This window comes from Salmo salar, chromosome 04 (genome assembly GCF_965601325.2).
Source record: "Salmo salar chromosome 04, fSalSal1, whole genome shotgun sequence".
NCBI lineage: Eukaryota > Metazoa > Chordata > Actinopteri > Salmoniformes > Salmonidae > Salmo > Salmo salar.
In genome coordinates, this window is record NC_138294.1 from 17,561,607 (window position 1) to 17,589,568 (window position 27,962).

Below are 27,962 nucleotides of genomic sequence, written 5' to 3' on the forward strand. Positions count from 1 at the left end.
CAGCCTGTAGTGTGGTTTTCCACTTTAATTTTGAGTGTGACTCCAAATCCAGACCTCCATGGGTTGATAAATTGGATTTCCATTGATTATTTGTGTGATTTTGTTGTCAGCACATTCAACTATGTAAAGAAAAAAGTATTTAATAAGATTATTTATTTCATTCAGATCTAGGACATGTGTGTCCAGGTGCTTTAAGTCTATTCATTCATGCCATTCAAATGCACCTGCAAACAGTACAGTGGATTGAATGGTTCTCTTGTTGGGGCTTGTGTAGTTCCAGAGGCGTGGTACTATGGTGCAGGTGTGAAATATGCAGGAGGTCATTGGACATGGGCCTAGACTAGAGGCAAAGCTAAATTCATCGATATTGAGAGCTAAGAGCCAATGACAATAGTTAGCATTCACAGCTAGCCAAGTTTGCTGACTATTGAGCACTATAAACTATAGTTTTAAACATTCAGGTTTCTATTCTATTTCATTAGAATACTCACCTTTCAAAAGTTCTCTGTTGCTCGCCATAGTAACATCCCTTCGCTGCACAACTTCCAAGTATCAATAGTAACAGTAGTGAAATCAAGTTAACAACTCCAAGCCTTCATGAACAAATATACAGGTAAGTGCCAAAATAAAGGAAACACCAACATAAAGTGTCTTAAGGCGGTGGGCCGCCACGATCCAGAACAGCTTCAATGCATCTTGGCATAGATTCTACAAGTGTCTGGAACTCTACTGGAGGGATGCGACACCATTCTTCCATGAGAAATGTAATCATTTGGTGTTTTGTGGATGGTGGTGAAAAACGCTATCTCAGGCGCCGCTCCAGAATCTCCCATAAGTCTTCAATTTGGTTGATGTCTGGTGACTGAGATACACACACACACACACACACACACACACACACACACACACACACACACACACACACACACACACACACACCCTTTAAACCCTCTAAGCTCCTTTGAGACCCCTCTTTCAAAGTCACTGAGATCTCTTCTTCTAGACATGGTAGCCAAAATAATGGGCAACTGGACATTTTTATACATGACCCTCAGCATGATGGGATGTTAATTGCTTAATTAACTCGTGTTGAAGCTCCTGCTTTCAATATAATTTGTTTCCCTTATTTACTGAGGCCTTTCCTTTATTCTGGCAGTGACATGTAGTTCGTAGTTCAACATGAGAGGAGCGAGCGCGTGTGCAGGTGGTACGGACAGTGTGCAGGTGGTACGGACAGTGTGCAGGTGGTACGGACAGTGTGCGGGGAGATTGATTGAGATTATGCGCGGGAATTCCAGGTGACGCGCAATGACTACCGATTTGCCAGCCTATCACTTGAATGTCACGGTCATCCCCTCTGTGTTGCAGATTCATACATCATCTTTGAGTGAATCATGTTTGTACTATGTTTGTTAGTAGGCAGTTGACAACTTGCGTTCAGCAAGGCTCATTGAAAACCTGCCATTATAAACAAGAACGTGTGGCTGTCTTTGACTGACAATTCCATAATGATGCCTGCAGTTGTTCTAGAGAGAGGGCTGACTGGTCTGGTGGAATTCGCAAATAAAACAAAGAAATGTTTAGATGTTGCCATGGTAATGTTGTTAGAACTAGGCCCAGCTTCTCCCACCTTGTGGTCCCCATATCATACAGTCTATGACATCACATGCTTGGGGACTGCACCCAGCAGTGACATAAAAATCCCTTGTCTCTTTCCTCCAGGTAGGTGGTAGGCAGGCAGGCATACCAGGCTCTGTAGGTGGGACTGTAGGGGGAAGGCGATGGGCTGGGTAGATACAGCAGGCTGGAGCTGGCCTGGAGCTAGGCTGGTCTCAAAGCCCACCTCAGTACATGCCTGTCAGGCAGCTTACCCCTGTGTGGTAAAACAGCCTGGAAGAATTCCTCCTTGGTCCTCCCCTCTCCCCTGCCCGAAACAGATGCTTGCCTTTTGATGTGCGGCGGGCCAGAGCAGGATCATTTGATGAATGATATCCTCCTCTTCATATGTTCTAGTCTTCCCCCTCTGAGGTAATGGTCTCCCGTCCTGTCCCGTCTCACTCCGACACGACCAACAGACAGGATAACATAATAAACCGTAATGGATTTATCCCAGCCGAGATATAGTAATAACATGTCTTCAGTATCATATATCAACAGCGAGTAGATGAAGTAGCAAGGCTACACGATGTGTGTTTACATGGCAGCGGCCAATCATTTGTCGTTAACCCCCAGGCTGATGTTATCAAGTCTTTTCATAGAGATTTATGTCCACTTCAGATGACATCACCACACTAATTCATAATGGGAGCCAAAAAAAGTCGTAGGATCACATAGCGACGGTGTAAACACCGTGGTGACGATACTCCGATAAAGAGAAACGATCATTACGCAACCACCGCTGTCGCCACAACACCCCTTAATGGTACGCCAAGCTCCAAGACTTAGTATACTGTATTTAGCCTGGTTCCTGATCGTTGTCATGCAAATGACCATAGGAGTCAGCAGAAACTGATCTGGAACCAGGCTAGCCTACTGTACTATGCTGTTATTATATAGTCACCAGGATGCTATGGAGTCAGTATGGACTTGATCTGGGAACAGAGACATAAGGATGACAATCCTCCTGTCCTATTATGACAGGCTGGAGTTGGCTTTGATTCATCTGTCCAGAATCCCCAGACATCCTGGTGTATATACCATTGTATTGCATTTTGCAGAGAAGAAGAAGCCTGTTTTTATAATGGCTGGCTTTGAATGGGAACTAGAACCAGATGGGGGGAAATTGAAGTTAAATGCAGCTGGAATCCATGTAAGCGGCAGAACCTTTTGGCAATGGAGAGGGGGTGTGATGTCATCATATGTGCCACGCATGGGTCACTGTGCAGCTCTATGGACTGGAGTATCTCTGGGATCGCAGAGATATTGGTGGATGTGCTAGAGGAGAAACAGAGCATCAATCACAAGTGGCATTACAGTACATTAAGCTTGCTGTACTATGGCATCTTGTTGCATTGCCCATGAACACCTAGTTGATCAGCTGGCCACTACTAGTTGATCAGCTGGCCACTAGTTATATGTAAGTCCTTAGATGTTACTTGAGTTGCATTTTTCCTTATTGCATTTGCCTCCGTTCTAGTATATGCATTGCCATTTTCTAAACTGCTTTCAAAGTAGATATACCACAGTATAGCACCTCCAGTCAAGTCTAGCATTTCTGGCAATCTCAAACTATACATTAAACTGTCTGGAAACAGTTTCAGCAAAGTTGTTGTACAGTTTTAGCCAAGATGACAAAAAGTAAAATGGTGAGATTCTCCTGACGATGTGAGACTGTAATTCAAGTCAATATGAATAAGTGAGTAGACAGACAGGTGAGGAGAGGTGGGTAGACAGACAAGTTAGGTAAGTAGACAGACAGGTGAGGAGAGGTGGGTAGACAGGTGAGCAAAGGTGAGTAGACAGACAGGTACATGGCACAGTAACATTAGTAGAAGCATTAACATCTTTCTAGTAGTATATTTTGGGCTGGCAGCCAGCCATGTTGTAAAGGAATACTCTTTGGCAAATTTGATGAAATCAGAGATGACAAAAGTTCAAAGTCACATCTGATTAAAGGTAGAGCTATCTGAAAAATTGTCTCGATTCTTCATACAGATGAAAAGGAGTGATAGATGGTATAATCACTTTAATACAATGCGTGTGATCCATCTAAAACATCACAAGGGTTGAAGGGAATCTGCAGTATAACTCTGCACACCTGAAACCCCCCCCCAAAGAGAACTACACCCCCTCAGAGAAAGTTAAAAGGACAACCAAAATGTAAGGCAAGCTTCCCAATCCCTACAGCATTCCTTCATTTACAGCTAAAAAAACAACAGCACTCCCTTTGAAGAGGTATCGAGGTCCGAGCTTGATTACCATTTGAGATTGAACAAGGTCTGGCAACGCGGTGTAGAGAAATGACTGCTGGCAGCCAGGTCTATTGGTTACGGAGGTTAATGAGGTGGATTAGATGGAATATCCAGGGTCCTCCTGTCTGAGAGGGGCGACTTAAGGCCATGCATTAACCCTGTGTGTTCCACTTTCACAGAGCCCACGCATCTGGGCCACAGCTGGGATTTGGGACGGTGTGTGTGTGTGTGTGTGTGTGTGTGTGTGTGTGTGTGTGTGTGTGTGTGTGTGTGGAATGTGTGACAGAAACAGAGACGGAGGGAGAGACAGAAGGAGAGAGACGGAGCATGAGGGGGTCTGTCCTTTCCAGTATACAGTTGACTGACCTGTACCGTGATTGAGCAGTGAGCACAATGTACCGGGTCTGAGAATATTAAAAACAAATGGAAATTCCTATATAAAACGTGTGGACATGAGGCACTGAGACGTACAACAGGACCAGTTGAAACATTACAGGTTGTCACACATACGTCAGCACTATATGTGCCTGATGGGAGATGGCGGGGTATTTTAACGGTATACATTGGGAATGAGATCACCTACTCTGGTTTAAGTCAGTAAAAGCTCATCAATAGTAGTTATTTTTGAAGCAAATTAGACTTTGTTCTGAGTTAAACATGAATTCTTTGACACAGTATATTTAAGAGTCTGGAACCATTTTATTTATATGTAGCCATCGTGGCCTGTGGCTAACCAACAAAACATGAAACAAAATGTATCCATTTGCTAAAAATGGTTTATTGGAGAACATGGACAACAATATATAAACCGATATCTTTTCTTCCGGCCATACTGGCAGAGCAGACCCATGTTTGTACAGTAGTAACCAAATGGAAAATATTATAACTCAGTACAAAGAATATTAAAACAAGCAAACAAACTAAAATATATTGTGACAGACCACAGGGGGCTGCTGAGGGGAGGACAGCTCATAGCTGGAACAGAACTGGAATACCATTCCACCTATCCTGCTCCAGTCACTACCACCAGCCTGTCCTCCCCAAGTAAGATGCCACCAACCTCCTGTGTGATAAACATCAACTAAAAAAATAAATACTTATAGTTAACTAAAACAGTCATTGGTGGTGAACACTTCACTACATGCTACATACATCAAGGTAAAAAGATAAACGATGTTATCAGTATGGAGAAATAAAGCTAATGGTAAAACAGGAAGTATTTCTAAAGGTTAGTCATTAGTTCCGGTCTCATCTGCTTTGCAGATTGTTTCCTGGATCTATTGGACCGCTTTAACGTAACAGAGAGGCAAGTGGGAGAACGAACAGGTGTGTGTGTGTGCGGGAATACAATGTCTCTGTGTGAGAACGATTGACAAAAGACAAGGCACTCAACTTGACCTCAAACTCCAATTCAAACCACAGTTCCAGTCAGGCCAACAACCTCAGATGAGTTACCCACATACTGCAGCGACACAGTGATGGCTTGTTTTAAGATCACTAAATGAGTCTACGCTTTCCAGTAACTTATTTGAAGTGTGCATGGGGACAAAGGGACAAAGCCAAACACTCAAAAGAATCAATATGATCACATTAGCCATGGACACGGTAACAGTTCTAGGGTACATTACTAAGAGGGGCATTGACTTCCTACATGCATCATGTTTTCATCCTCAACTAAACCACATATTGTTACATAATGAGGAAACTTTTCGCATCATTCTCTAAAAAATAATCTTTGCCTCTTCACACCTTTTAAAATGAACATTTGAACCCACTTCCAGTTTAAAAACACATTTAAAAATACTGATAGTTGCACAATTAGAGAAACCAATTTCTAATGGTGAGTTTAAATAAAAGTACATACTCAGTGTGGTAAGACTGAAGACCAGTGGCAGTAGCAGCAGAATGAGAGAGAGGAGGAGAGGAAAGTAGGAGAATACAGAAGGGGAGAATAGAGGAGAGAATAGAGGAGAGGTGTGTGCGTTGGAGGTTGGACAGGGACATCTGGAGGCGAGCCACAGCGCAGGGAAGGAACGATAGCTATAGCTGTTGAGTGGTCCTTGTATTAATCTTTTAACTGTTTTAGAGGAGATAGCTGTGTCGTATTCATTAGGCACCAAACAGAGGGAAACAGACTGAAGCAGGGAGGGACTCTCTGGACTTGTCCAATGACAACCGCTTGTTTTCGTTTTTCTTGGTGACAAACGTTTGAAAAAGTTTTGCTATGGTGTGCCCTAATGAATATGACCCTGATGTTCCCCATTTTGACCTTTGACCACATTTGACCTTAGGTAGCCTTCTCCAGGGACTGATAGTACTCCACCAGTACAGCCCAGGCTTTGGGGGCCATGAAGCCTTCCGGAGGGTTCTGTCCTTCGCGAGCCATCTTACGCATCCGTGTCCCTGAGATGAAGTCATAGTCTTGATGGCTGAAAAAAGAAATGAAGAAAAGGCACCGTCTCATTTCAACAGCCTGACCCTGAAATGTTGTTTGGTAAGTGAGGAACGATCTTCTAACTTACTGTGTGGATGAATGGCATGACCAACTACATTCAAGGACACTTTAGGAAGAGTTCATTGAGGGAACTTCACAAAACGCACTTCATATGCTTGAAAAAAAGGCTGTGTATTTCGGTAATTGAACACGCACTCGAGCCCCCTTATGCTAGGGGACTTGGCATATCAAAAGAACCTCAGACACTTGAAACAGCAGTACATAGAGACGCTGCTTCAAGCCAGCGGCAAAAAAAGAAAGAAAGAGCGCAACCTAAACGTCAGACCTTCGCCATCAAATTCAAACCTTCTGTTAGACTTCTCAGTTTAAACAACTGGTTCAAAAATAAACACTGGCAAAACAAATGTCTAAACACAGCTAATTAGTCTCAAACCAAAATGAGAAAATTCCTGAAAAAAAACAGACTAGTCTAAATACAATCTTCCACGACTCCGCCACACACAAGTAGGGGATAAATGAAATATTTGTCAATGATTGGATTAATTAGATACTACTGTAGATTCCTTCACTTAGACAAAAGGGGGTAACATTCAAGCACATTCCTTCTCTCGCCACCGCTACAATGCACTTTCCTCATAATAATCACATTTGTCAAATGTGGTTTCGTTTCTCAGCGGTTCGCGGTCATGTGGACTGATGTGCGCAGCGGAGTGTCTTGTATGGATTTGTACTGTTAGCGCCGCAGCGTTTCCACACATTAAACCTTATCACGGATTCCTGACCAGCAGAGTTCCAGTAGGATGTAAACTCCAGTACCAAATGTTGTGCAGTGTCCTTTCCCGTCTACCTCACTCCTGAAACTATATATTGAAGCCAACAGACAAGTTAAGGGTTGGTTTGGGGTTCATTTTCATTCAGACAATTTCACTTTTTCCCCTCCATTCTTGAATTGGACTTTAAATTAGTCAATGAATCTCATTCTTAAGGACTCTGTAGGTTCTGGGTTATCTATTCTTTGAACCCATTTGCTGATGTATATCAGCTGTTAGCTAAATCTGGTTCAATGTATCATTTGTCAAGTGTCCTGAAACATGTTTTTGTAGTACATGGTCCCTGTTCAAATCAACTGAATAGATCAATTAAATAAACTCCCCAATTCCTCCCCTAGTAGCTGAGTTATCCTCATGTTATTGTCCTCTGCCCAACAGTGAGTCCTGAGCCTGCAGTACAGTACAATGCAGACCAGACTGACAGCCAGGTGGCAGAACCCAGATCGTGTCTGACACTCCAGGTGTGCCAACGAGTCAGCTCCCGTTTCTCCATCTCCATAGGCAGTAATGGGATCACCTTCCTCCTGACCTCCGTAATGCAAACCCACTGTTGAACACATCTACTACTGTATTCTCCCCATACATTAGTGACTTTTGTACTGGATAGTCACACCTTTTTATCATATTGTCCTATTTTCGAATCAGATTTATAGCTCGGGCCATGGGGCTAACACTTGCTGGGAAGAAATACAAATTCTAGAATTGCCATCCAGTGAACCTGTTCTACTGTATACTACGCTCAATGTGTTCTGGTCCTAAAACTTTGATCTCTGATAGTGGAGGACTTATATTCATTACAATAGGTGGAAATGACAGGGCAGAGAGAGAGATACACACACACAGAGAGAGAGAGCGAGAGACACAGCAAGAGCAACACAGAGAGACACACACAGAGAAAGAGCACAAACTCCAAACTCGGTGGAGGAGGAACACTTAATATGTGGTCAAATGAGAAACAGCTTGCGCTGATTTTAGCCATTACACTATAGAGGCAGACTTTAAGGGGCGATCGCTGGCAATTAGGCCCAGCATCTATATTCCTCTCACATTTGGCAGCGCCGGCCGGCACAATGTGCACAAGGAGTGGCCGAGAACAGATGGAATGCCATACATTTCAGAAGGCGCCAACCAGAGCCTTTGAAATTGTGATTTACCCCCTTCCTCTCAGCTCTCCCTAGCTGCTAGCCTAGCACAGATACGGTCAGAAAGAGCCAGTCAGTGTGGCTTTGACATTTTCTGGCGTAGCTCTTTTCGGGTCTTCAGGTTTCATATTAATAAAAACAACACAATTGAGCTGAAATGAAGTCGCCTGTTATATAATGTTATTGTGACAGTCAGAAAACGGACAATTACTTTGCTGGAAGGAGTAGAATATAACGTGGTTAAGGTTCTTAACAAGCCAGACTGCTGACTCGGCAGTTTGTTGAGAATAGCACAAGGAGAATTCTAGTAGTGGTGACATAGTAACCACTATAGACCTTTGTCCCATTACTCTTACATTTCCACTGAGTCACACTGCAGAATTGTGTCACGCTTTAGCAGGAAGATTTAGTGCTATCCAAACGGTCTTATCCAACTGTAAAACTAGTCCAAAAACACTGGATAATGGATAGTTCAGCCACTCGAAGTAGAAGACAAGTTGATAAAGGAACAATCAATGAGTATTTCTCTATGACATACCAAATGGTTTTGACGTGAGCCTTTAATCAACATACTTGACTACTGGTATGGAAAGCCAGATTACAAAGAATATAAACAGTCTTGTCAGTTGTGGCTCTTGTCGAGTAATTCTCCTACTTTCAATCCATGAAGGAAATATCTCTGTGCTCCATTTCTAAATCCCATGCCTAGGTGAAACCTAACTAGGTGTGGGGAAATATTTCCTTTCAGACTAGTTCTCCTGGCGATTGTGGTATTCCCCCCCCCCATATACAAAATCTTGTCAACTCAATTGATTCTGATATGGGAAAAAAAAGGGTGTACTCCACCTTCTGATCAATCAGTTCCTACTTTTTAAGTCATCCTATTCCTTTAAATCAGTCAGATCTCAGTCATGATAGTCTAAGCCAAACATGGCTATAAAGCGATAGCGTGGACGGTATTAAAGCCCATAGCACACAGAGGTTGCACGATTTTCGTTAGTCATCGGCTGCAGTATCCGTATACAGACTTTAATTAATAGCAGTTCTCGGTGATTTCCGAGCGACTTCAAAAGCTCTGAGAAAAGCCACAAAACTTTGTAAAGAGCATAAGAAAGCAAAGAAGTTCCTGTTATTCTTGGCTTTGCCGTTTGCCGTAGATAAGGAAGAAAAACACATGGGAGGTTTCAGTGGAGAAGCTTAATGAATGATCAATTTGGGTTATTGGAGTTAGGCATGATAATGTTTACAGGCTGTGGAACAACATTCCTGCCACCGATGGAAAAAAAACAAGAACCACTCATTTGTTTTCCGTTGCGAAACGTTTTATGTTGTATGTTTATGAACACACCCTGCTTACCCACGTCAAGACTGTACGGCAGAATATACACGTTGATAGTATTTTCATATCTAGGTAAAAGTGTGACTAAATGTTGACTAATTCTGATTGGTTGAGAAAGGTCACCATGACCAGGACTCATCATCATGATGCTAACTTAGAAACATCTTAAAACCTTCAAGAATGTAACATTTAGACTTCATTACATCCGTTGTTGAAGAACACTGGTATTATGAGTGACATCCACTGATTACATTCTTCGAACCTTGAGAATAAAGATTTGTTTATAAAGACACTCATTATGGGGCAGCAGGTAGCCTAGTCGTTAGAGCATTGGACTTGTAACCGAAAGGTTGCTAGATCGAATCCCCAAGCTGACATGGTAAAAATCTGTCGTTCTGCCCCTGAACAAGGCAGTTAACCCACTGTTCCTAGGCCGTCATTGTAAATAAGAATTTGTTCTTAACTGACTTGCCTAGTTAAGGTTAAATACAAATAAATAAATTCCACTGGGACTAATCATCCTGTCCTTCACGCAAACACAACACACAAAATGGATAATAATCCATCTACCCCCTAAAAATAAAACACAGTAAAGAGATGGGACGGAGACTGAAAAACAAACGATGAGTGACATGGCTTACTTCTTGGGGTCGTAGAAGTCCATGGCCCTCTTGGCTTTGTTGTAGGCGGCCACCTTGAAGGGTACAATCTCCAGGGTGATGAGTCCAGGCGCCATGGTGAGGACCTTAGCCCCATGGGTTGGCTCGTACAGGTCCTTGCCCGTGGCTGGGTGGGGCATGCCCGCCGGATCGCGACCCACGATGTAGAAGTTGGCGCCGGCCACCATTCGGGCTCGGCAGTGCCACTGCACCTGTGGTTTTATGGTAAAACAAAAGACATTCGTTTTGAGTAACTAAGGCAAACGCTAAATGTTGGCATTTCAAATGGGTAAAAATACTAGGTGGTAATTCTGATTTAGCGCTAATGCTACCTTTTAGCATTTCCAATGGGAAAACCCCCTGGTCACTCAGAGAATGACAACATTTAGAATGTTTTAATCGGAAGCCAGGAGAAGGGGAAGCGGTTGGGCAGCTCTTTCAGTGGGTTGGAGAAACAAGGAAGCCTTGGCACAACAGGCACGTTGTGGTGAGACCGATGGGAAGGGAAAAACAGCACTTGATTACCTTGACTGATTCGTAATCACGTATGGTGGAGCACAATTACCCTAAATACGAGTGGACATTGCTCTCGCTGCTACCGCCGATGGACATGGAAGCAAGCCCCCTATAATTACATTACAAAGCACTTTCTTCAATAATAAACAGCCAATTACGGTAATGACGTTTGGACAGGAGTGCTCAAATCCCCCCCGAACGTAGCGCCCACCGTCGACATGCGAGAATCCGGTTTTACAACACATTACAGAAACAACAATAAACTGAGCTCTTTAGTGGAAGTTTCAAATGACTAAAGAAAACAAGACTTCATTCTTTTGGCCTATCCTACGATTTAACCACCCATACGCTCCCATCCTACTTTTAAAATTGGAAGTCAACCTTAAAACGCTAGTCTTAAACTAAAAGACCTTGATGAGAGAACAAAGGCAGTTAGGAGAAGAAAAAACGACAGTTAAACTCTGTAGGCAGTCTGGAGACGGAGGGAGGGATGGAGTGCATTGTTTTGTTAGCTGGTTGCCAGGTTGGAAGCGAGTCTTAAGATGGACACTCAGGGCCATGTGAACCCACTCCCTCCAACCTGGCAGCCATTCTATTTTTATGCCCCTCCCCGGCACATGTGTACATAGCCTACTGTGCCTTCCCTGTATTTATATTCCTGCTAAATGTACTAAACGTTTTATTACATTATTCTTAACTTGCTTCCTCTTAACCTTATCATGTGGCATCGTGGATAGGGAACCTGTAAGCAAGCATGTCATTGTACTGCGTACCATGTGTATCCTGTGCATTAAGTGCCTTCAGAAAGTATTCACACCCCTTGACTTTTTCCAGATTTTGTTGTTATAACCTGAATTTAAAATGTATTAAATTGAGATTGTGTCACTGGCCTACACACAACACCCCATAATGTCAAGGTGGAATTATGTTTATTTGACTAACTAATAAGAAATGAAAAGCTGAAATGTCTTAGGTCAATAAGTATTCAACCCTTTTGTTACGGCAAGCCTAAATAGGTTCAGGAGTAACACATCACATAATAAGTTGCATGGACTCACTGTGTGCAATAGTGTTTAACATGATTTTTAATGACTCATCTCTGTACCTCCACACATACAGATAATTGTAAGGTCCCTCAGTCGAGCAGTGAATTTCAAACAGATTCAACCACAAAGACCAGGGAGGTTTTTCAATGCCTTGCAAAGAAGGGCACCAATTGGAGGTTGGGTAAAAAGAGAAAAAAAACAGACACTGAATATCCGTTTGAGCATGGTGAAGTTATTAATTACACTTTGGATGGTGTATCAATACACCCAGTCACTACAAAGATATGAAGGACGCTTCTAACTCAGAAACCGCTCTGGGATTTCACCATGAGGCCTATGGGGACTTTAAAACAGTTAGAGTTTAATGGCTGTTATAGGAGAAAACTAAAGATGGATCAACAACATTTTAGTTACTCCACAACACTAACCTAACTGACAGAGTGAAAAGGAAGCTGTACAGAATAAAAATATTCCAAAACATACATCCTGTTTGCAACAAAGCACAAAAGAAATACTGAAAAAAATGTGGCAAAGCAAATAATTTGTCCTGAATATGTTTGGGGCACATCCAAGACAAGAGGTAACAGAGTGCCACACTCCATATTTTCAAGCATAGTAGTAGCTGCATCATATTATGGTTACCCTTGTAATCGTTAAGGACTGGGGAGTTTGAGGATCAAAAATAAACCTAACGGCTCTAAATACAGAGGGAAACCTGGTTCAGTCTGCTTTCTACCAGACACTGGGTGATTAATTACCTTTCAGCAGGACAATAACCTAAAACACAAGGCCAAATCTACACTGGACTTGCTTACCAAGAAGACAGTGAATGTTCCGGAGTGGCCGAGTTACAGTTTTGACTTTAATCTGCTTGAAAAATCTGTGGCAAGACCTGAAAAAGGTTGTCAAGCAATGATCAACAACCAATTTGACAGAGCTTGAAGAATTTTGAACAAAATAATGGGCACATATTGTACAATCCAGATGTGTAAAGCTCTTAGAGAATTACCCAGAAAAGCTCACAGCTTTAATCACTGCCAAAGGTGATTCTAACATGCATTGACTCAGGGGTGTGAATACTTATGTTAATGAGGTATTCCTGTATTTAATTAAAACATTTGCAAACATGTCAAAAAACACATTTTCGTGTGTGTAGATTGGTGAGAAAAAAAAACATTTTTAATCCATTTTGAATTCAGGCTGTAACAACAAAAACATGGAATAAGTCAAGAGGTATGAATACTTTCTGAAGGCACTGTATGACAAATAAACTTGACTTATGATGGATGGGAATATAACATACGTAGTCAAACGCACATAACATTTCATAGGGTGTTAGATGAGGCCGGAAAATCGTACATTTTCTCCTAAATGTATGGACCTGGACTGATCTTAAGCCTGTTGTATTATTTCGGGCAGGGCAAGTCTTTATAGTGTATGGGTGAAGTCCATCTGCTGAGAAAGGATCACTACCTCACTATCCAACAAAGGTGCACAAATTACGGAGAACATGCAGCAACTCTTGGAGGACAATGGAATTTCATTAAAACGTTTATTATTCTCAGAAGGCTCCAAAAAAGCAGAAATGGGTTGGTTCTACTTTTAACAATAAGGATGCTTTTGATGTCAAGCTGTAAGATCACACAGACAGATGATGGGCCTTTTCAGGCTGCATCGTGTTCCCCAGAACAGAGCTCAGTCTGGTCCCAATGATCGTCTCCTCATAACCCTGACTACATGATTAAAGTTCAGCAGGAGACTTCAAACAGCTAGACAGGCGTCAAGTAAGGACAATACATAGTAGAGGTCAACCGATTGTGATTTTTCAACGCCGATACCGATTATTGGAGGACCAAGAAAAGCCGATGCCGATTAAAAATCGGCATTTTTATTTATTTATATGTAATAATGACAATTACAACAATACATCAATAAAATGAATTTAGCCTCAAATAAATAATGAAACACGTTCAATTTGGTTTAAATAATGCAAAAACAAAGTGTTGGAGAAGAAAGTAAAAGTGCAATGTGCCATGTAAAAAAGCTAACGTTTAAGTTCCTTGCTCAGAACGTGAGAACATATGAAAGCTGGTGGTTCCTTTTAACATGAGTCTTCAATATTCCCAGGTAAGATGTTTTAGGTTGTAGTTATTATAGGACTATTTCTCTCTATACGATTTGTATTTCATATACCTTTGACTATTGGATGTTCTTATAGGCACTTTAGTATTGCCAGTGTAACAGTATAGCTTCCGTCCCTTTCCTCGCTCCTACCTGGGCTCGAACCAGGAACACATCGACAACAGCCACCCTCGAAGCAGCATTACCCATGCAGAGCAAGGGAAACAACTACTCCAAGTCTCAGAGCGAGTGACGTTTGAAACGCTATTAGTGCGCACCCGGCTAACTAGCTAGCCATTTCACATCGGTTACACCAGCCTAATCTTGGGAGTTGACAGGCTTGAAGTCATAAACAGCGCAATGCATTGTGAAGAGCTGCTGGCAAAACGCACGAAAGTGCTATTTTGAATGAATGCTTACGAGCCTGCTGGTGCCTACCACTGCTCAGTCAGACTGCTCTATCAAATCATAGACTTAATTATAACATAATAACACACAGAAATACAAGCCTTAGGTCATTAATATGGTCGAATCCGGAAACTATCATCTCGAAAACAAAACGTTATTCCTGTTACATTCCACAACCTTCAATGTTATGTCATAATTACGTAAAATTCTGGCAAATTAGTTCGCAACGAGCCAGGCGGCCCAAACTGTTGCATATACCCTGACTGCGTGCAATGAACGCAAAATGACAATTTCACCTGGTTAATATTGCCTGCTAACCTGGATTTCTTTTAGCTAAATATGCAGGTTTAAAAAGATATACTTCTGTGTATTGATTTTAAGAAAGGCATTGATGTTTATGGTTAGGTACAGTCGTGCAACGATTGTGCTTTTTTCGCAAATGCACTTTTGTTAAATCATCTCCCGTTTGGCGAAGTCGGCTGTCTTTGTTAGGAAGAAATAGTCTTCACACAGTTCGCAACGAGCCAGGCGGCCCAAACTGCTGCATATACCCTGACTCTGTTTGCAAGAAAAGTGACACATTTTCCCTAGTTAAAAGAAATTCATGTTAGCGGGCAATATTAACTAAATATGCAGGTTTAAAAATATATACTTGTGTATTGATTTTAAGAAAGGCATTGATGTTTATGGTTGGAGCAACGTGTACCTAAGCGATTATATGCAACGCAGGACAGGCTAGATAAACTAGTAATATCATCAACCATGTGTAGTTAACTAGTGATTATGATTGATTGATTGTTTTTTTATAAGATAAGTTTAATGCTAGCTAGCAACTTACCTTGGCTTCTTACTGCATTCGTGTAAGAGGCAGGCTCCTCGTGGAGTGCAATGTAAAGCAGGTGGTTAGAGCGTTGGACTAGTTAACCGTAAGGTTGCAAGATTGAATCCCTGAGCTGACAAGGTAAAAATCTGTCGTTCTGCCCCTGAACAAGGCAGTTAACCCGCCATTCCTAGGCCGTCATTGAAAATAAGAATGTGTTCTTAACTGACTTGCCTAGTTAAATAAAGGTCTAAAAATTAAAAACATTTTTTTTTTAAATACCGATTTACGATTGTTATGAAAACTTGAAATCGGCCCTAATTAAACCGGCCATTCCAATTAATCGGTCGACCTCTAATACAAAGTGACAGAGATTATATTGAATTTTCTAATTCTGAATGTAAATTGCCATCCATGTTAGATTAAGCTGATTTCATAAGTCACGTGTTGACTGTCCCATCATATTACATCACAGTGACAGTCAGGCAATTTAAGTATCCTCCAGTTCTTGAAGTGTACTCCCAAGTGTACTCATTACTTTGGCTTGTGTTACAGACTTTGTCAGGTCCATAGAAATAGAATCCATAGAACGGACTTGGCTGCCAGTCCTCCCATTATTTCAACCACTGACTTGAATAGGGAAGCCTGTTCTATGGGTTCTATGGTCAGGTTACTGCTAAGCTTACCTCAGTGGGGCCGGCGTACATCATGGGCGACGGGAAGATGGCCACGATGGTGTTTTCGGGTTTCAGTACGCCCTCGTCCAGCACGGCGGCATGCTGCTTCATGCGCCACTCCAACGGCACGTCATCGTCCTTGGTCCAGCCGCCCAGCGGGTGCAGCAGTAGGACGGGCCGGCGGTAGCCCCGTTCGATCAGACGCTTGTGGGTGTCCTGCATGAGGAGGGCGTGGCCGTTGTGCACCGGGTTACGCAGCTGGAAGGCAAACACCGCGTCTGGAGGGAGAGAGAGGTCAGAGAAAGACTGATTTAGATGCTGCATCTTTATTGAGACATCCTGGTTTTCTTCAACAGAGAGCGAAAGAGAGAGAGCAAAAGCGAGAGAGAGAGAGATCTAACTCTCTGTACCGTTACCTGCATTCATCTCCTTGAACTTGTGTTTGAGCTCAGTGGGGGTGAGTCTGTACTGGTCCAGGCCGTCATTCCAGCTGATCTTGTCCAGGACCTGCAGGTCTCCTCCTACCAGCCAGTCTCCACTCTCCATTACCATCTGGACCAGACAGAGAGACAACACTCTCCCATTAGCATCATACAATACTACACCCACTTCATTGTGACCCATATATTTCCCAGGGTTCCCACTTTTCGAAAAATATTTTCCCAGGACATTTCAATGACCTTTTTACCATAACTTATTTCAACCCGGGTATTGTGCAGATCTGAAAAGTCTGGATAGGTGTAAGCAATATGGTGAACATTTCAAATAGCCTATCAATGAAGAGAGGTGCAGTAATGACCATATTGCTTATAACTATCCAATCCTGTCAGAGGTACATGAAGAGCCTGCGGCTATGGGATAATTTGAAATTGATGCTAAACAAGTGGCTTCTCTAACTCCTCTACCATGTTCATACTGCAGTTATGACAGCCATCAAGGACTGTTTCAAACAGTAAACTTTCCCAATCTGGCAACCGCAGCAAGAGGGGCGGGATTATGGATAAATCAATAACAGCCCCCAAACAACTTGAAATACAACATCTAAAAAAGTTGAGACTCCTACAAATTGGAACCCAGTAAGAATGAAGAATCCCTTTTGCTTTATGCCTTCGACCGCATCGCTCTCGACTTTAGCGAGAAAAAAAACTCACAAGGAACACAAAATATGATGTGTAATGTAATCCACAATGAGACACCCTCCATGATGAACTCATGGACCGCATTGAAGCGATTTTTCCCCTTACAAGATTGTTCTAATGTCCCCAAAGTACTGCTAAACCCAGGCAAAGCCAGCTTTGTTTCAGGCTATAACTCTTGGTCTGCCTTTCTGGGCATTTACTACTGGTCCCTGTGCTGTAACCACTGGGCTCTTTATGGAGTACACTCTTTAGGGTAGGTACTAAAGCCATCAAAGCATCAGAACTATGGCAGGACCAGGGGGTGTCCAGAAGCATATACACAACTGTGTCTTATAGAGATGGCTATTCAATATTACTCAAGGAGTTGAAGTTAGAAAACAATACCAGCCTACTAGTGAGCAGTTCTGATGTCCCATATAAAAATGGTCACAGTGGCATGTCATGGTTTGGATTTAAAGGTGATGGGTTCCTATGGATGAAACTGTATGGGGGCTGAGTCTTAGATTTCACGCACTATAATCTATATTCCGAGGAGGATTCCACAGTAGCAATGAATGTTTGACAGACGTTGGTAGTGCATTTGGCCCAAGTCTTTGTAAGTTGTAGTGGGACGTCTTTCACAACAGATATGGAGCATGTATTATCCACAACATTATATATACACACACACACACACACACACACAGCATATATCGTCGGTGTTCAATAAAACAATGAGAGAACCGAAGGCTGCTAAAAAACTCTGCCCTCTTGTTGTTATCAATAAGCCAGAGAGGAAGGATGGATGGAGTTCAGTGTAACGGTGTGAAGAGGTGCCTTTCATTCTACTTGATCCAACTAGTCGGATCTACTGGCTCCAGATCAGTGGCAAAGCAGATGAATAACCCTTACTTTGGAGACTGAGACAGAAAAGACCTGAGAAAAAAACGGTTTCAATTCAAAATCCCAAACACACAGTAGATCTTTTAAAACATTCTAAGATGGAACATGATAGTAGTATGCTAGCTCAGGGGTAACCCAAAGCTGCATTTACACGATAATACACACACTGTGATTTAGATATAAGGGGGACTCAAGCTAAATTAAACAATTCAGCATGCTGTAGTTTCCGACGTGAAGGCTCCCGTCTCCCTGGCGGCCCGGCCAGGAGTAAACAGGAAACGTGGATTGACCGCGAAGTAATACGGAGCAGGTTATTCCTAGTCTCAGAGAGAGACGGAGACGGGATGAGGGGCTGCCGCCTGCGAGGGGTGTGTTGACGGATCGGCTGCAGCGCAGGGAGTTAAAAATGTGTGTGTTAAACGAGTGACACCTTAATCATAGCAAGCTGTACACACACACACACACACACACACAGCGGAGACAGGACAGGAGGCACCGCTGGAGAAACAGAGTGAGTGACAGGTCTGGGAGAACCCACTACCCAGCATGCATTGCCTGCAGCAGGGCCAGAGCAGCCAGACACAGACGCGCTAGAGGATTATGGGTAGCTGATGGACAGCCAACCACGCTGCTTTCTTGGTAAACTGACAGTGCCTACAACTGAACACCAACCCAGAATGGATAACAGATAGTGTTGACTGTTCAACTTTGTTGACTTGAAGAGCACTTTGGAGTGAAACAGGATATGCCTGGCGTCCAAATTCACAGCATCTCACCCAGCCAATGACTCAACAGGGCAGGGCTTTAAAATGAGCCACCGTGGTTGGTGTGTGTGTGTGGGTTTAAAATCATCAGACCGAGTTGGGCTGAAGACAATATATCACCACTCCAGCTCCCTCTGTCTGTGTGTGTGTGTGTGTGTGTGCAAACCCACACTAATCCATAATAACAATGGGAGCCCAAATTGTCCCGAGACAGACGGCAAAAATAACCCTAGCCCGGATCCTGAACCATCAGTCCTGAAGATAGGGTTTCAAAAATGCAATTTCACAATTGTCCTCCCCGGTTAAAGATCTCCAGTCCTGTTGTGTGACGTGGCGGCGTGTGTGACACTGCACTTGTGTGTGCGTATGTGTGATACAGCTTTCCCAGGTCTGATCCCTCGCCACGGCTCGGCTGGCGCCTGTAGTTTTTTTAGCAGGGGGTTGGGATCATTTCAGGACGCCATGAAGTCTACCTGAGCGCCCACTGATATAATAACAGTCCATATGAGACAGATGGAAACCATTGTTGCCATCTTTGCTCAGGTATATTTGGAATGGACGAGGTGGGTGGCTGCTGGCGAGGGGGGTAACGTGTTCAGCAGGGCCAGCTCCAAGTCCAGGACAGCTGTACTAAAAGTCCTGTGTAAATAAAAGCCAGTTTGAAGGGGCCAGATGGAGAGAGGGGGCCGAGAAAGCCTGCGATCCAAATAAAACACATGTGCGAATTGAGGGCGATGGAGCGATTACACAAGCACTTCTGACAGGGGAAGGAGAGCAGCAGCAGCTCACTGCTTTACGACACTACTCCACTTTATTCAGTCCTTCCATAAGCAGCACTGAGGAAAAGGGTCACCTAGAATCTGTCTTCTATTAGAATGAAAGTGTGTGTGTGTGTGTGTACGTACAAGGCCAAGGCGAGAGTTGGTTGGGTTGGTCATGGGGAGGGTTAAGGGTAACCCTCTCAGGGGTCATGCCTGCATTGTTCAGCATTATCACCAGGGTTCCATTTCATAATAACCCTCAGTGGGACATTCTAAACAGCTCTGGAGACTGGCGCTGTAACAGAAGGTATGGGTGTATGATAATAAACGTGGCGGAGAGAGGTGTGAGAACTCCAAGGCTCCTCCCTGTCACATGACATAAACTGTCACCTGAAGCTGTCACAAGCAAAGGTTTGAGCCAAACAAAGATAAACACTCATAGGAAAACAAACATTGTTGTTTTGACATGTTACATGACAGTTTTCAATAGTGACAGCTTTCGTCAGTGAGTCAAGACACCCCTTGCTGCGCAGTGGAACGGTCCGAAGCCCCCCTGCTCGTTTATGTGATCGGGTCTCTGGAACTAACCACTGACCTTGACGTAGGAGTGTTACTCAACAGTTTTCAACATTGACAGCTTTTGCTGGCACAACACCCCTCGCGGTGCAGTGGACCGGGCCGTGGCTGCCCTGCCTGTCTATGTGGTAGGGGTATCTGGAACTAACCACTGACCTTGATGTAGGGGTGGTCCTTGCAGGTAGTGCCCCACTGGCGGGCGCAGCGCTCCTCCTTGCGGTGCTCGTAGAACTCGGGGTTGCGGAGGATGGCCACGCGGCGGCCCTCGTACACCAGGGCCATGGCCGTGACGCCGTCCAGACGCTCCTTGTCCGCCCCCGACACCGGCAACACCACCGGCACAGACAGGTTGATGACGCCACCTATGGGACGGGAGGGGAACAGGTGGGTTGGTTCATGGGGGGGGGGGGGGGGGGTCAGAGGTTGAATAAAGGAAAGGAGACATGGAAGGTAGCCATGTTAGTGCTTTGAGACACAATAAATCAACGTCATACTGCTGACAGAGGAAGTTGATTGGCTTCCGACCTGACCGCCCCATCAGCAAAACTGCAGCATCACTTTAACTGTCTCTCTTAAGATAACTTCAAGTACAGCCCATCTACTATGCCAGGGAATATATAGATATTTTACATATGAGGTGATTAGGGAACAAACACCATCCAGTCTTGTGCATTCAGGTGGTTTCTGACCATTGCAGAAAGAAAGCAAAAAAGAAATGGAGAGAAAAAAGAAAGAGAGAGAGAGAGAGAGGCCCTGTGTTGTCATGACGTTGGCAGATTCATTTAGTCCTACACCTTGATTAAACCAACATGACCAGCTTTTCACATCCCATTGGATCATCCTATTGGATCAGATGGTGTGTTGCTGGATGGGATGCCATGGCTGCCAACCACCCCGCCACCACTCCTTCATCCTCTGTCACAGAGTTAGCACACACAGCTGGTTTCAATAAGACACGTGAACACACACATGCCCGCTGGCCCAGCCTGGCCCATGCCAAACCAGGAGCTGGCACAAACACATAACACAGTCATCTACCAGGGAAATGCTGGTGTCCTTGTCAATCCTACTAACTGGGACTCCAAATCAGGGACGGATTACAATGAAGTGGGTAGTGTTGCAAAATTCCGGTAACTTCCTCAGAATTCCCTGGTTAACCAGAAATCCTGGTTGGAGGATTCCCATATATTCCTGCTTATTTCCAGGAATCTTCCAACCAGAATTTCTGGAAAACCAGGGAGTTTTGGGAAAGTTAGCAGAATTTTGCAACCTTAAGTGAAAGTGCGGGTAAAAAGGGTCATTTAACTACAAATGATCTGAATTCTATCCAGTCACGTTTGGTTCAGTTGTGATTGTGTGGAACGGAAGCTCCTCCAGCTCTGTAAGGGTCATCCACTGTAAAATCCCTAGAAGGAACTGGAAACAGACAAATGATAGTTTGTGGAGGCAATCAATATTGAGGCTTCATCCTTTTCCTCCGCTCACATTTCCCTCGCTAGGACAAACAAGCGAAACCCGAGTGAGGGCATTGCACACGGACACGTCATTCAGCGTTCTCTACCAAGTACACAGGCCCAGTTCCGTTTATCTGCCACAGCATAGAGTCACCATTAGCTCTGGTCCAAAACATATTGAAATCATATCTAAAAGAAAAACCAAACAAGAACTGATCCAAAAATGACTCGTTGGTGCTGTGAAGAATAGAGAGTTGTTGCTGTAAGGAACACCTGTGATATCAGACAGCTAATGAAACACTGGCTTGGTTATCATTTCTGTTGTTTAACACATTTTTATGCTGCGTGTGTGCGCGCGCGCGCCAGTATGTACTGGCAACACATCACACACGTCGCCTTAAGGGTCAGTGTTATGTGGGCAATAAAAGCAAATTGACTCTTTTTTGGAAATTCAAACGCTGTGTAGGAAATTGGTGTAATTACACAGTTTCACCAATACCAAGACTGGGCCCCGCGGTGTTCCTTCAGCCCAACTCAAAAGGTACCGGTTCTATTTGTTTCCAGAGAATTAAAAAAAGTCTTGAGCCTGAAGTGTAAAAGGATCACGATGACTCAACACAATAGCATGGTAAGATTATCCCTCTGATTCCTTCATCTAAAATCAGACTTACTTTTGATTAACTAAATGTATTCGGTCATTTTGAGGTAATGAGCTAATCAAGACCACTTGTAAAGTTCCAACTCTACCTGCATGTACATATTACCTCGACACATTGACTCTGTTCCTGTACATAGCCTCGGTACTGTTATTTTACTGCTGCTCTTTAACTTTGTTATTTTTAACTTGTCTATTTTTTACTTAACACTTTTTTTTTTTTAACTGCGTTGTTGGTTAAGGACTTGGAAGTAATTTCACTGTAAGGTCTACACCTGTGACAAATAACATTTGATTTGATCTGAACATGTCCTTTTGAGAGCTTTCATCTCCCTCTAGTGGTCATTATAGAGCATAACATCCATCAATTGATTTGACTTCACGGAGAAATACACATGTATTTATCACTTCACCTCCTTCTCAAAATGTCAGTGGGAAGTGAGGAGAGGATTAAGGCAGGCAGACATTTTAAGAAGTAGGCAAGGAAAGGCCTCCAAGGCAGACATTTTGAGGAGAGGACAAGAGGAAAACATGAGGGATCAAGGAAAGATGATTGAGAAAGGGCCATGGTGCCGTCTTACCGTCCAGCAGACAGTCAAAGTGGAGACACTGCAGGAACGCCCTCTCCCTCATGAAGCCGTTCAGAGGGGTGGCCCAGCCCTCAGCAAGCACCTGAACCCACTGCATGTCCACCTGGGGTCAAACGGTCAATCAGAACTCAAATAATGGTTCAACAGCATTCAAAGTGTGGTCGAACATGGATCACACTTTCAGAAATGTTCCCTTATCACTTTCACATAGGCCTTTAGAATCTATCCATCCCCCGTAGACTCTCGGAAAATATCAGTAGGTGTTAGTAAAAATGGTATTTGAAGAGAACGGTTACCTTTCCAATCTGCACAGCAGGTAGTGTTTCAGCATCCGTCTTGGCCAGGTCCAGCTTGTTCTCCACTACGTACAGCTCCTTCACTTCATAGGAAGCATCCACCGGCACTATATCCTACAAATATTCATTCATTATACCAGTGAAAATGCACAAAACATAATGGCAAAACGAGAACATCCAAGAGGTTGATTGCGTTGGATAACAACTCAGGGGTGTGAAAGTGGGGGTTATTCAGCTGTGGGGCCTTAGTATTTTGGAAATGTGAATCCCAATCTGAAAGTGTGAAGACACTGCCCTCTAGTGGTGGAAATTAAATGTGACAGCATGCTTCCATGTTACAGGTTTCAATTCATCTGTTTATATCAAACCTCACCAATGGATGGATGAATGAATGGATGGATGAAAGAGGAGGTTGTTTCTCTCACCTTCTCATGTAGCAGGTCAATGAGCTGCTGTATAGACTCGTTGACACTGCAGGAGTCGGTCTTCAGCACCAGCTCTGGGGCCTCTGGTTTCTCATACTCCGAGTCTATCCCAGTGAAACCTGACACATGGAGAAAACAGTCACAATTCATTCAGAAAATAGATGAACTCAGTCCCTCAATTGGCATGAATAACAATAGCTGAATATGAAACATGTAATTTGCTAATGTCCAGAAAGGTTGTGACTTCATTAACGTTGCAGGGAAGGTAATATCTATCCACTGAGTCAGTGGTTCACAAACGTAATGTTATTGTACTGTATTGTGCTCTTCCCAGAGTACCCCTGAAGTACCCCCTCATGTGCATTTGAACAGCAACCCTATTGTCTCATGAGTCTTCTCAAGTACCCATGTGGATAGACCAAGTAACCCCAGGGGCCCTAGTACCTCTGGTTGGAACCACTGCACAAGTCACACAAATTAACTGAAATCTAGACAGGCTTCTTTTTTTACATGGTTCACACGGCTTATTATCCAGATTGGCTTGACTTGAAGAGACAAGATTCTTAATAGTGCGGTCTGAGGACGCACTCGAACTGGGCTGAATCCCACGCCATTCAATTAGTCACTCTACTACCTGACATATGGCACCTGGTAGATCAGGTCTTGACCAGTTGGACAGCTTAACTTGGCTTCACAGTATATTGTCTCATGCCTACAGCTCAGAGCTTAGCATGAAGGAACCTGCAAGTAAGCATTTCATTGGACTGTGCACACCATGTGGATACTGTGCACACCATGTGGATACTGTGCACACCATGTGGATACTGTGCACACCATGTGGATACTGTGCACACCATGTGGATACTGTGCACACCATGTGGATACTGTGAACACCATGTGGATACTGTGCACACCATGTGGATACTGTGCACACCATGTGGATACTGTGCACACCATGTGGATACTGTGCACACCATGTGGATACTGTGCACATGACAAATAAACTCGAACTCCGAGCTCAGCATGGTGCACTAGACTAGATGAAGATCTTGTCCCAGCAGCGTCCTTAGCTTGTGACTCACTGTTTCACTAAGCGATAAACGACACGGCACTTCCTCTGGTAACAACAGCCAAAGACATGAGATCTCATGTTCCTGCTGGTCAAAACCAACACACTTTACATACTTTCTCTAGAGACTTCTCTCTTCAACTTTTTCATACTTACTAATGCTATAAGAGTTATGGTAAAATGCCTATATGTATAAGCATGTGTTATTTATCTTGCCTTACCTCTGATCTCTCCAGCCCTGGCTCTCTTGTAGAGGCCCTTGACATCTCTCTGTTCACACACGTCAAGCGGCGCGTCCACAAACACCTCGAAGAAGGGCAAGCCTGCAGCCTCGTGGATCTTCCTGGCGTTCACACGATCCTGGACGATGAGACAAACAACGGGGTAGTTAACTCCTGACGATATGATGATAGTGTATTTGAAATCGTCAACTGGGAAATTACAGGCAAAACACAAGTAGCAGCACATTAACTCGCTCCATCTTTCTTTTTGCTCTCTTTCATCCTCCCTTTCTCATGACTTGTCACCTCTTCCCCTGTCTTCCTATATCCCCTTCTATTCTGTCTCTACCTTCCTCTCCTCTTTCTCTCACTTGTTCCCCCCCCCCACTCCCCCTCACCCGTCCGTAGGGAGAGATGAAGCTGGCGATGCAGACGAGCCCTGCGTCGGCGAACAGGCGGGCCACCTCGGCTATACGCCTGACGTTCTCCTCGCGGTCCTCAGGGCTGAAGCCCAGGTTCTTGTTCAAGCCCTGGCGGATGTTGTCTCCGTCCAGCGAGTAGCAGGGGATGCCGTGGCACACCAGGTACTCCTCCAGGGCCATGCTCACCGTGGTCTTCCCAGCCCCAGACAGACCTGGGTGGGAGAGAGTGGCGACGAATAGGGGTTGATGGTGGTTGGTCAATATTAGTATTGAGTGTAGCCAACTAGCAATACCCCATTTTAGCATTGCGTCAATATTAGCATTGAATGAATGACGAAAATGGTGGCCGTCAATATTAGCTTTGGATGCATGATAACAAACGGTGCCTGACAATATTAGCATTGAAGGCAGAGCGTGGATGAATGTGATGCATTCTTTAGAAATGCTACTGTTGATTGAATGCTAATATTGTATTTTGGTAGTACTTGAAACTTAAATGCATCAGTAAACCTTGTTCAATGGTGAGTTAGTGTGAGTGAATATAAAGTGACTGAAAGGCTTGATAAAACATTTGTATTTCTTTGAAGACTAACTGACAATAGCCTGGTCCCAGATCTGTTTGTGCCGTCTTGCCAACTGCTATGGTCAGTCTCACAACAACCAATGACCCTAGGAGTTGACAACACAGCCCAAACAGATCTGGGACCAGGCGAACTGAACTTTAGTCCTTCTGTATACCTGTGAGCCAGACAGTGCATCCACGGAAGCCCCCTCTCGTCCCCACCACCTGACCACGCTTGTTCCTGCTGACATGATGAGCCTGGTAGGTCACATTAGTCGCCCTCTGCATTCCCTGCAATCACAATATCGTTCTGTCCTTTAGTTTCATATCAAATTACACTGACTTAGCTGCAAATGCAAAGGAACAAATGGGACTAACACTGACTATGACTTTGCAACATACAGAAGCCACACTGACTTGCACTGAGTCCAGGTCAGGCACATTTCTTACTCATGAAGCAAAAGGTCATCAGCAATATTATGACAAAAACGTTGAAGGACTGGTTTGCACCTAATGTACAGTAAGGTGACATAGGCCTACATTCCAATGCATGTGCTCTGTCACTAGGCTCCTGCTGAGTAGATTAGCAAGAAACATTTTGAGAGTCACACAAAAATGTACATCAAGGGACACGGGTCATCATGATGACGACAGATCATTTTTGCAGCAGATACAGGATCTTATAGTTAGCTAGGTAACTGCAGTTGCTATATAGGCAGAACAGCTTGCTTTTGGAATGTCGTGCAAGCTATAGCTTGCTACAAATGGCTGTCTGTCTGGCATTTGGTGGCAAGACTAAGAAGCTAACTAGTTGCATTTCTCCAATCATAGGAACACGGCCATTCCGCGCAGCTAAGAAAGTATTGCGTCATTTAATTAATTATCGCAGTAAATGCTTTACTGGGAAAAGAAATTTCAGAAACAAGAGACAACATTGATAGTTTAGCAGCATATTGTTGACGTGGCAGCGGTCGCCGGGGTAGGAATGAATACAACTCACCCAATTCTCGCTGGACGCGTTGCTCAGCTTCGGTTTCTTGTGAGAGTTTCCGGAAGTCTCCATAACGGTCTATAATGAAAGCTTTCGTCACCAGTTACGGTATATGCGACCTACTAAATCAATTACTAACGCGTTATCTTTTTACAGACAGTTATCTCTTTGAATGGAGGAACCTCAAACAGGAACCGAGGAGGACGCCCTACGTCATCAGAATCGGAAGTGATGTCTATCGGCTGGTGAACCGTCTGTTTTTGGAAACTGATTTGGAATCAGTTTTATCCGCGCAAGTCTCAAACGACACCGTGATGACATCTATGGATGACATAGCTAGATTACATAACATATCCTGGACCAGTTATTAATTACCTGTGGTGTGCATCGCAGAGATAAATACGGAATGCACATTGGATAAACACATATTCATATTAGACATTTGAGTTTGTTGGCTCCAGTTCGATTTTTTTCCAATTCAGTTATATGATTGGAAATAACTTATTTAAATAACTATATCACGTACTGTGGCAAATCCTACTCATAAAAAAAATACATACAAAATATTATCCGACATTTAAAACAATTATCGTAAAGACAGACTTGATTAGAAAACATTAAATGCAATCTATGAAGAATTGCACTGTAAACTTAAACTTGGAGCCAACTAAATGTTGCATATGGTTGGCCCTGTAGTTTGCGTCTTTGGAAAACGCCTAACCCCACACCAAAGAAAGAAGTGTGATGATAGGCTATGCACTTATCCAATGTCCTCATTACAGGACAGGCCTGGGAATAAATAGCCAATTTTTGTTCATCATCATGTAGGCCTAGTTGGCTAAGACTAGGCTTTACCTCTTTTGAAGCGTGAACAATCTGGCTTAAATAGAGCATGTTTATTTTGTAGATGTTTTGTATGAGAGTTAAAAATATAAATATTTTTAAAAATAAATTGAATTGCAATCAAATATCCAGTTGTATACATTGTAGTCCTAATTCATTATTGAAACTTAGAAAAAGATTGAAATGCATATCTTGCATTTCAAAATGCTATGCAAGAAATCTTTGAATGGGTGGGTATTGGAAGGTTGCTTTATCATGTCTATCACCTCTGGTCAGGTGAAACAATTGTATGCTTGCTATTAAATAATCTTTCTACAAAGGAGTGGGCAGGTACGTAAATAAGTGATGTTTTTGGCGACAGTTTCTGCAGCTGACTGTAGGCTAGGCT

General features: G+C 43.4%; 1 protein-coding gene across 1 annotated transcript; it reads right to left on the reverse strand.

Annotated features, from left to right (window-relative positions):
• Positions 1 to 4,669: 4,669 nt before the first annotated feature.
• LOC106602291 (bifunctional 3'-phosphoadenosine 5'-phosphosulfate synthase 1) lies at positions 4,670 to 26,963 on the reverse strand. The gene is made up of 12 exons (XM_045716470.2): positions 26,741 to 26,963; positions 25,917 to 26,031; positions 25,155 to 25,390; positions 24,757 to 24,895; positions 23,467 to 23,585; positions 23,042 to 23,155; positions 22,737 to 22,848; positions 20,203 to 20,408; positions 16,341 to 16,476; positions 15,934 to 16,202; positions 10,319 to 10,548; positions 4,670 to 6,340 (listed from the first exon to the last, which is right to left on the reverse strand). Exons 1-12 carry the CDS (start codon positions 26,801 to 26,803, stop codon positions 6,199 to 6,201), a joined length of 1,881 nt encoding a protein of 626 aa, XP_045572426.1. The 5' UTR covers positions 26,804 to 26,963; the 3' UTR covers positions 4,670 to 6,198.
• Between the last annotated feature and the right edge of the window lie 999 nt (positions 26,964 to 27,962).

Excerpts from the sequence above, each read along its gene's own strand:
- LOC106602291 (XM_045716470.2), bottom strand. The coding sequence starts at position 26,803 with ATGGAGACTTCCGGAAACTCTCACAAGAAACCGAAGCTGAGCAACGCG. Across the intron at positions 22,849-23,041 it reads CTGCTGTGCAGATTGGAAAG|GTGGACATGCAGTGGGTTCA; the intron begins GTAACCGTTCTC and ends GTTTGACCCCAG. Across the intron at positions 10,549-15,933 it reads TGTACGCCGGCCCCACTGAG|GTGCAGTGGCACTGCCGAGC; the intron begins GTAAGCTTAGCA and ends ATAAAACCACAG.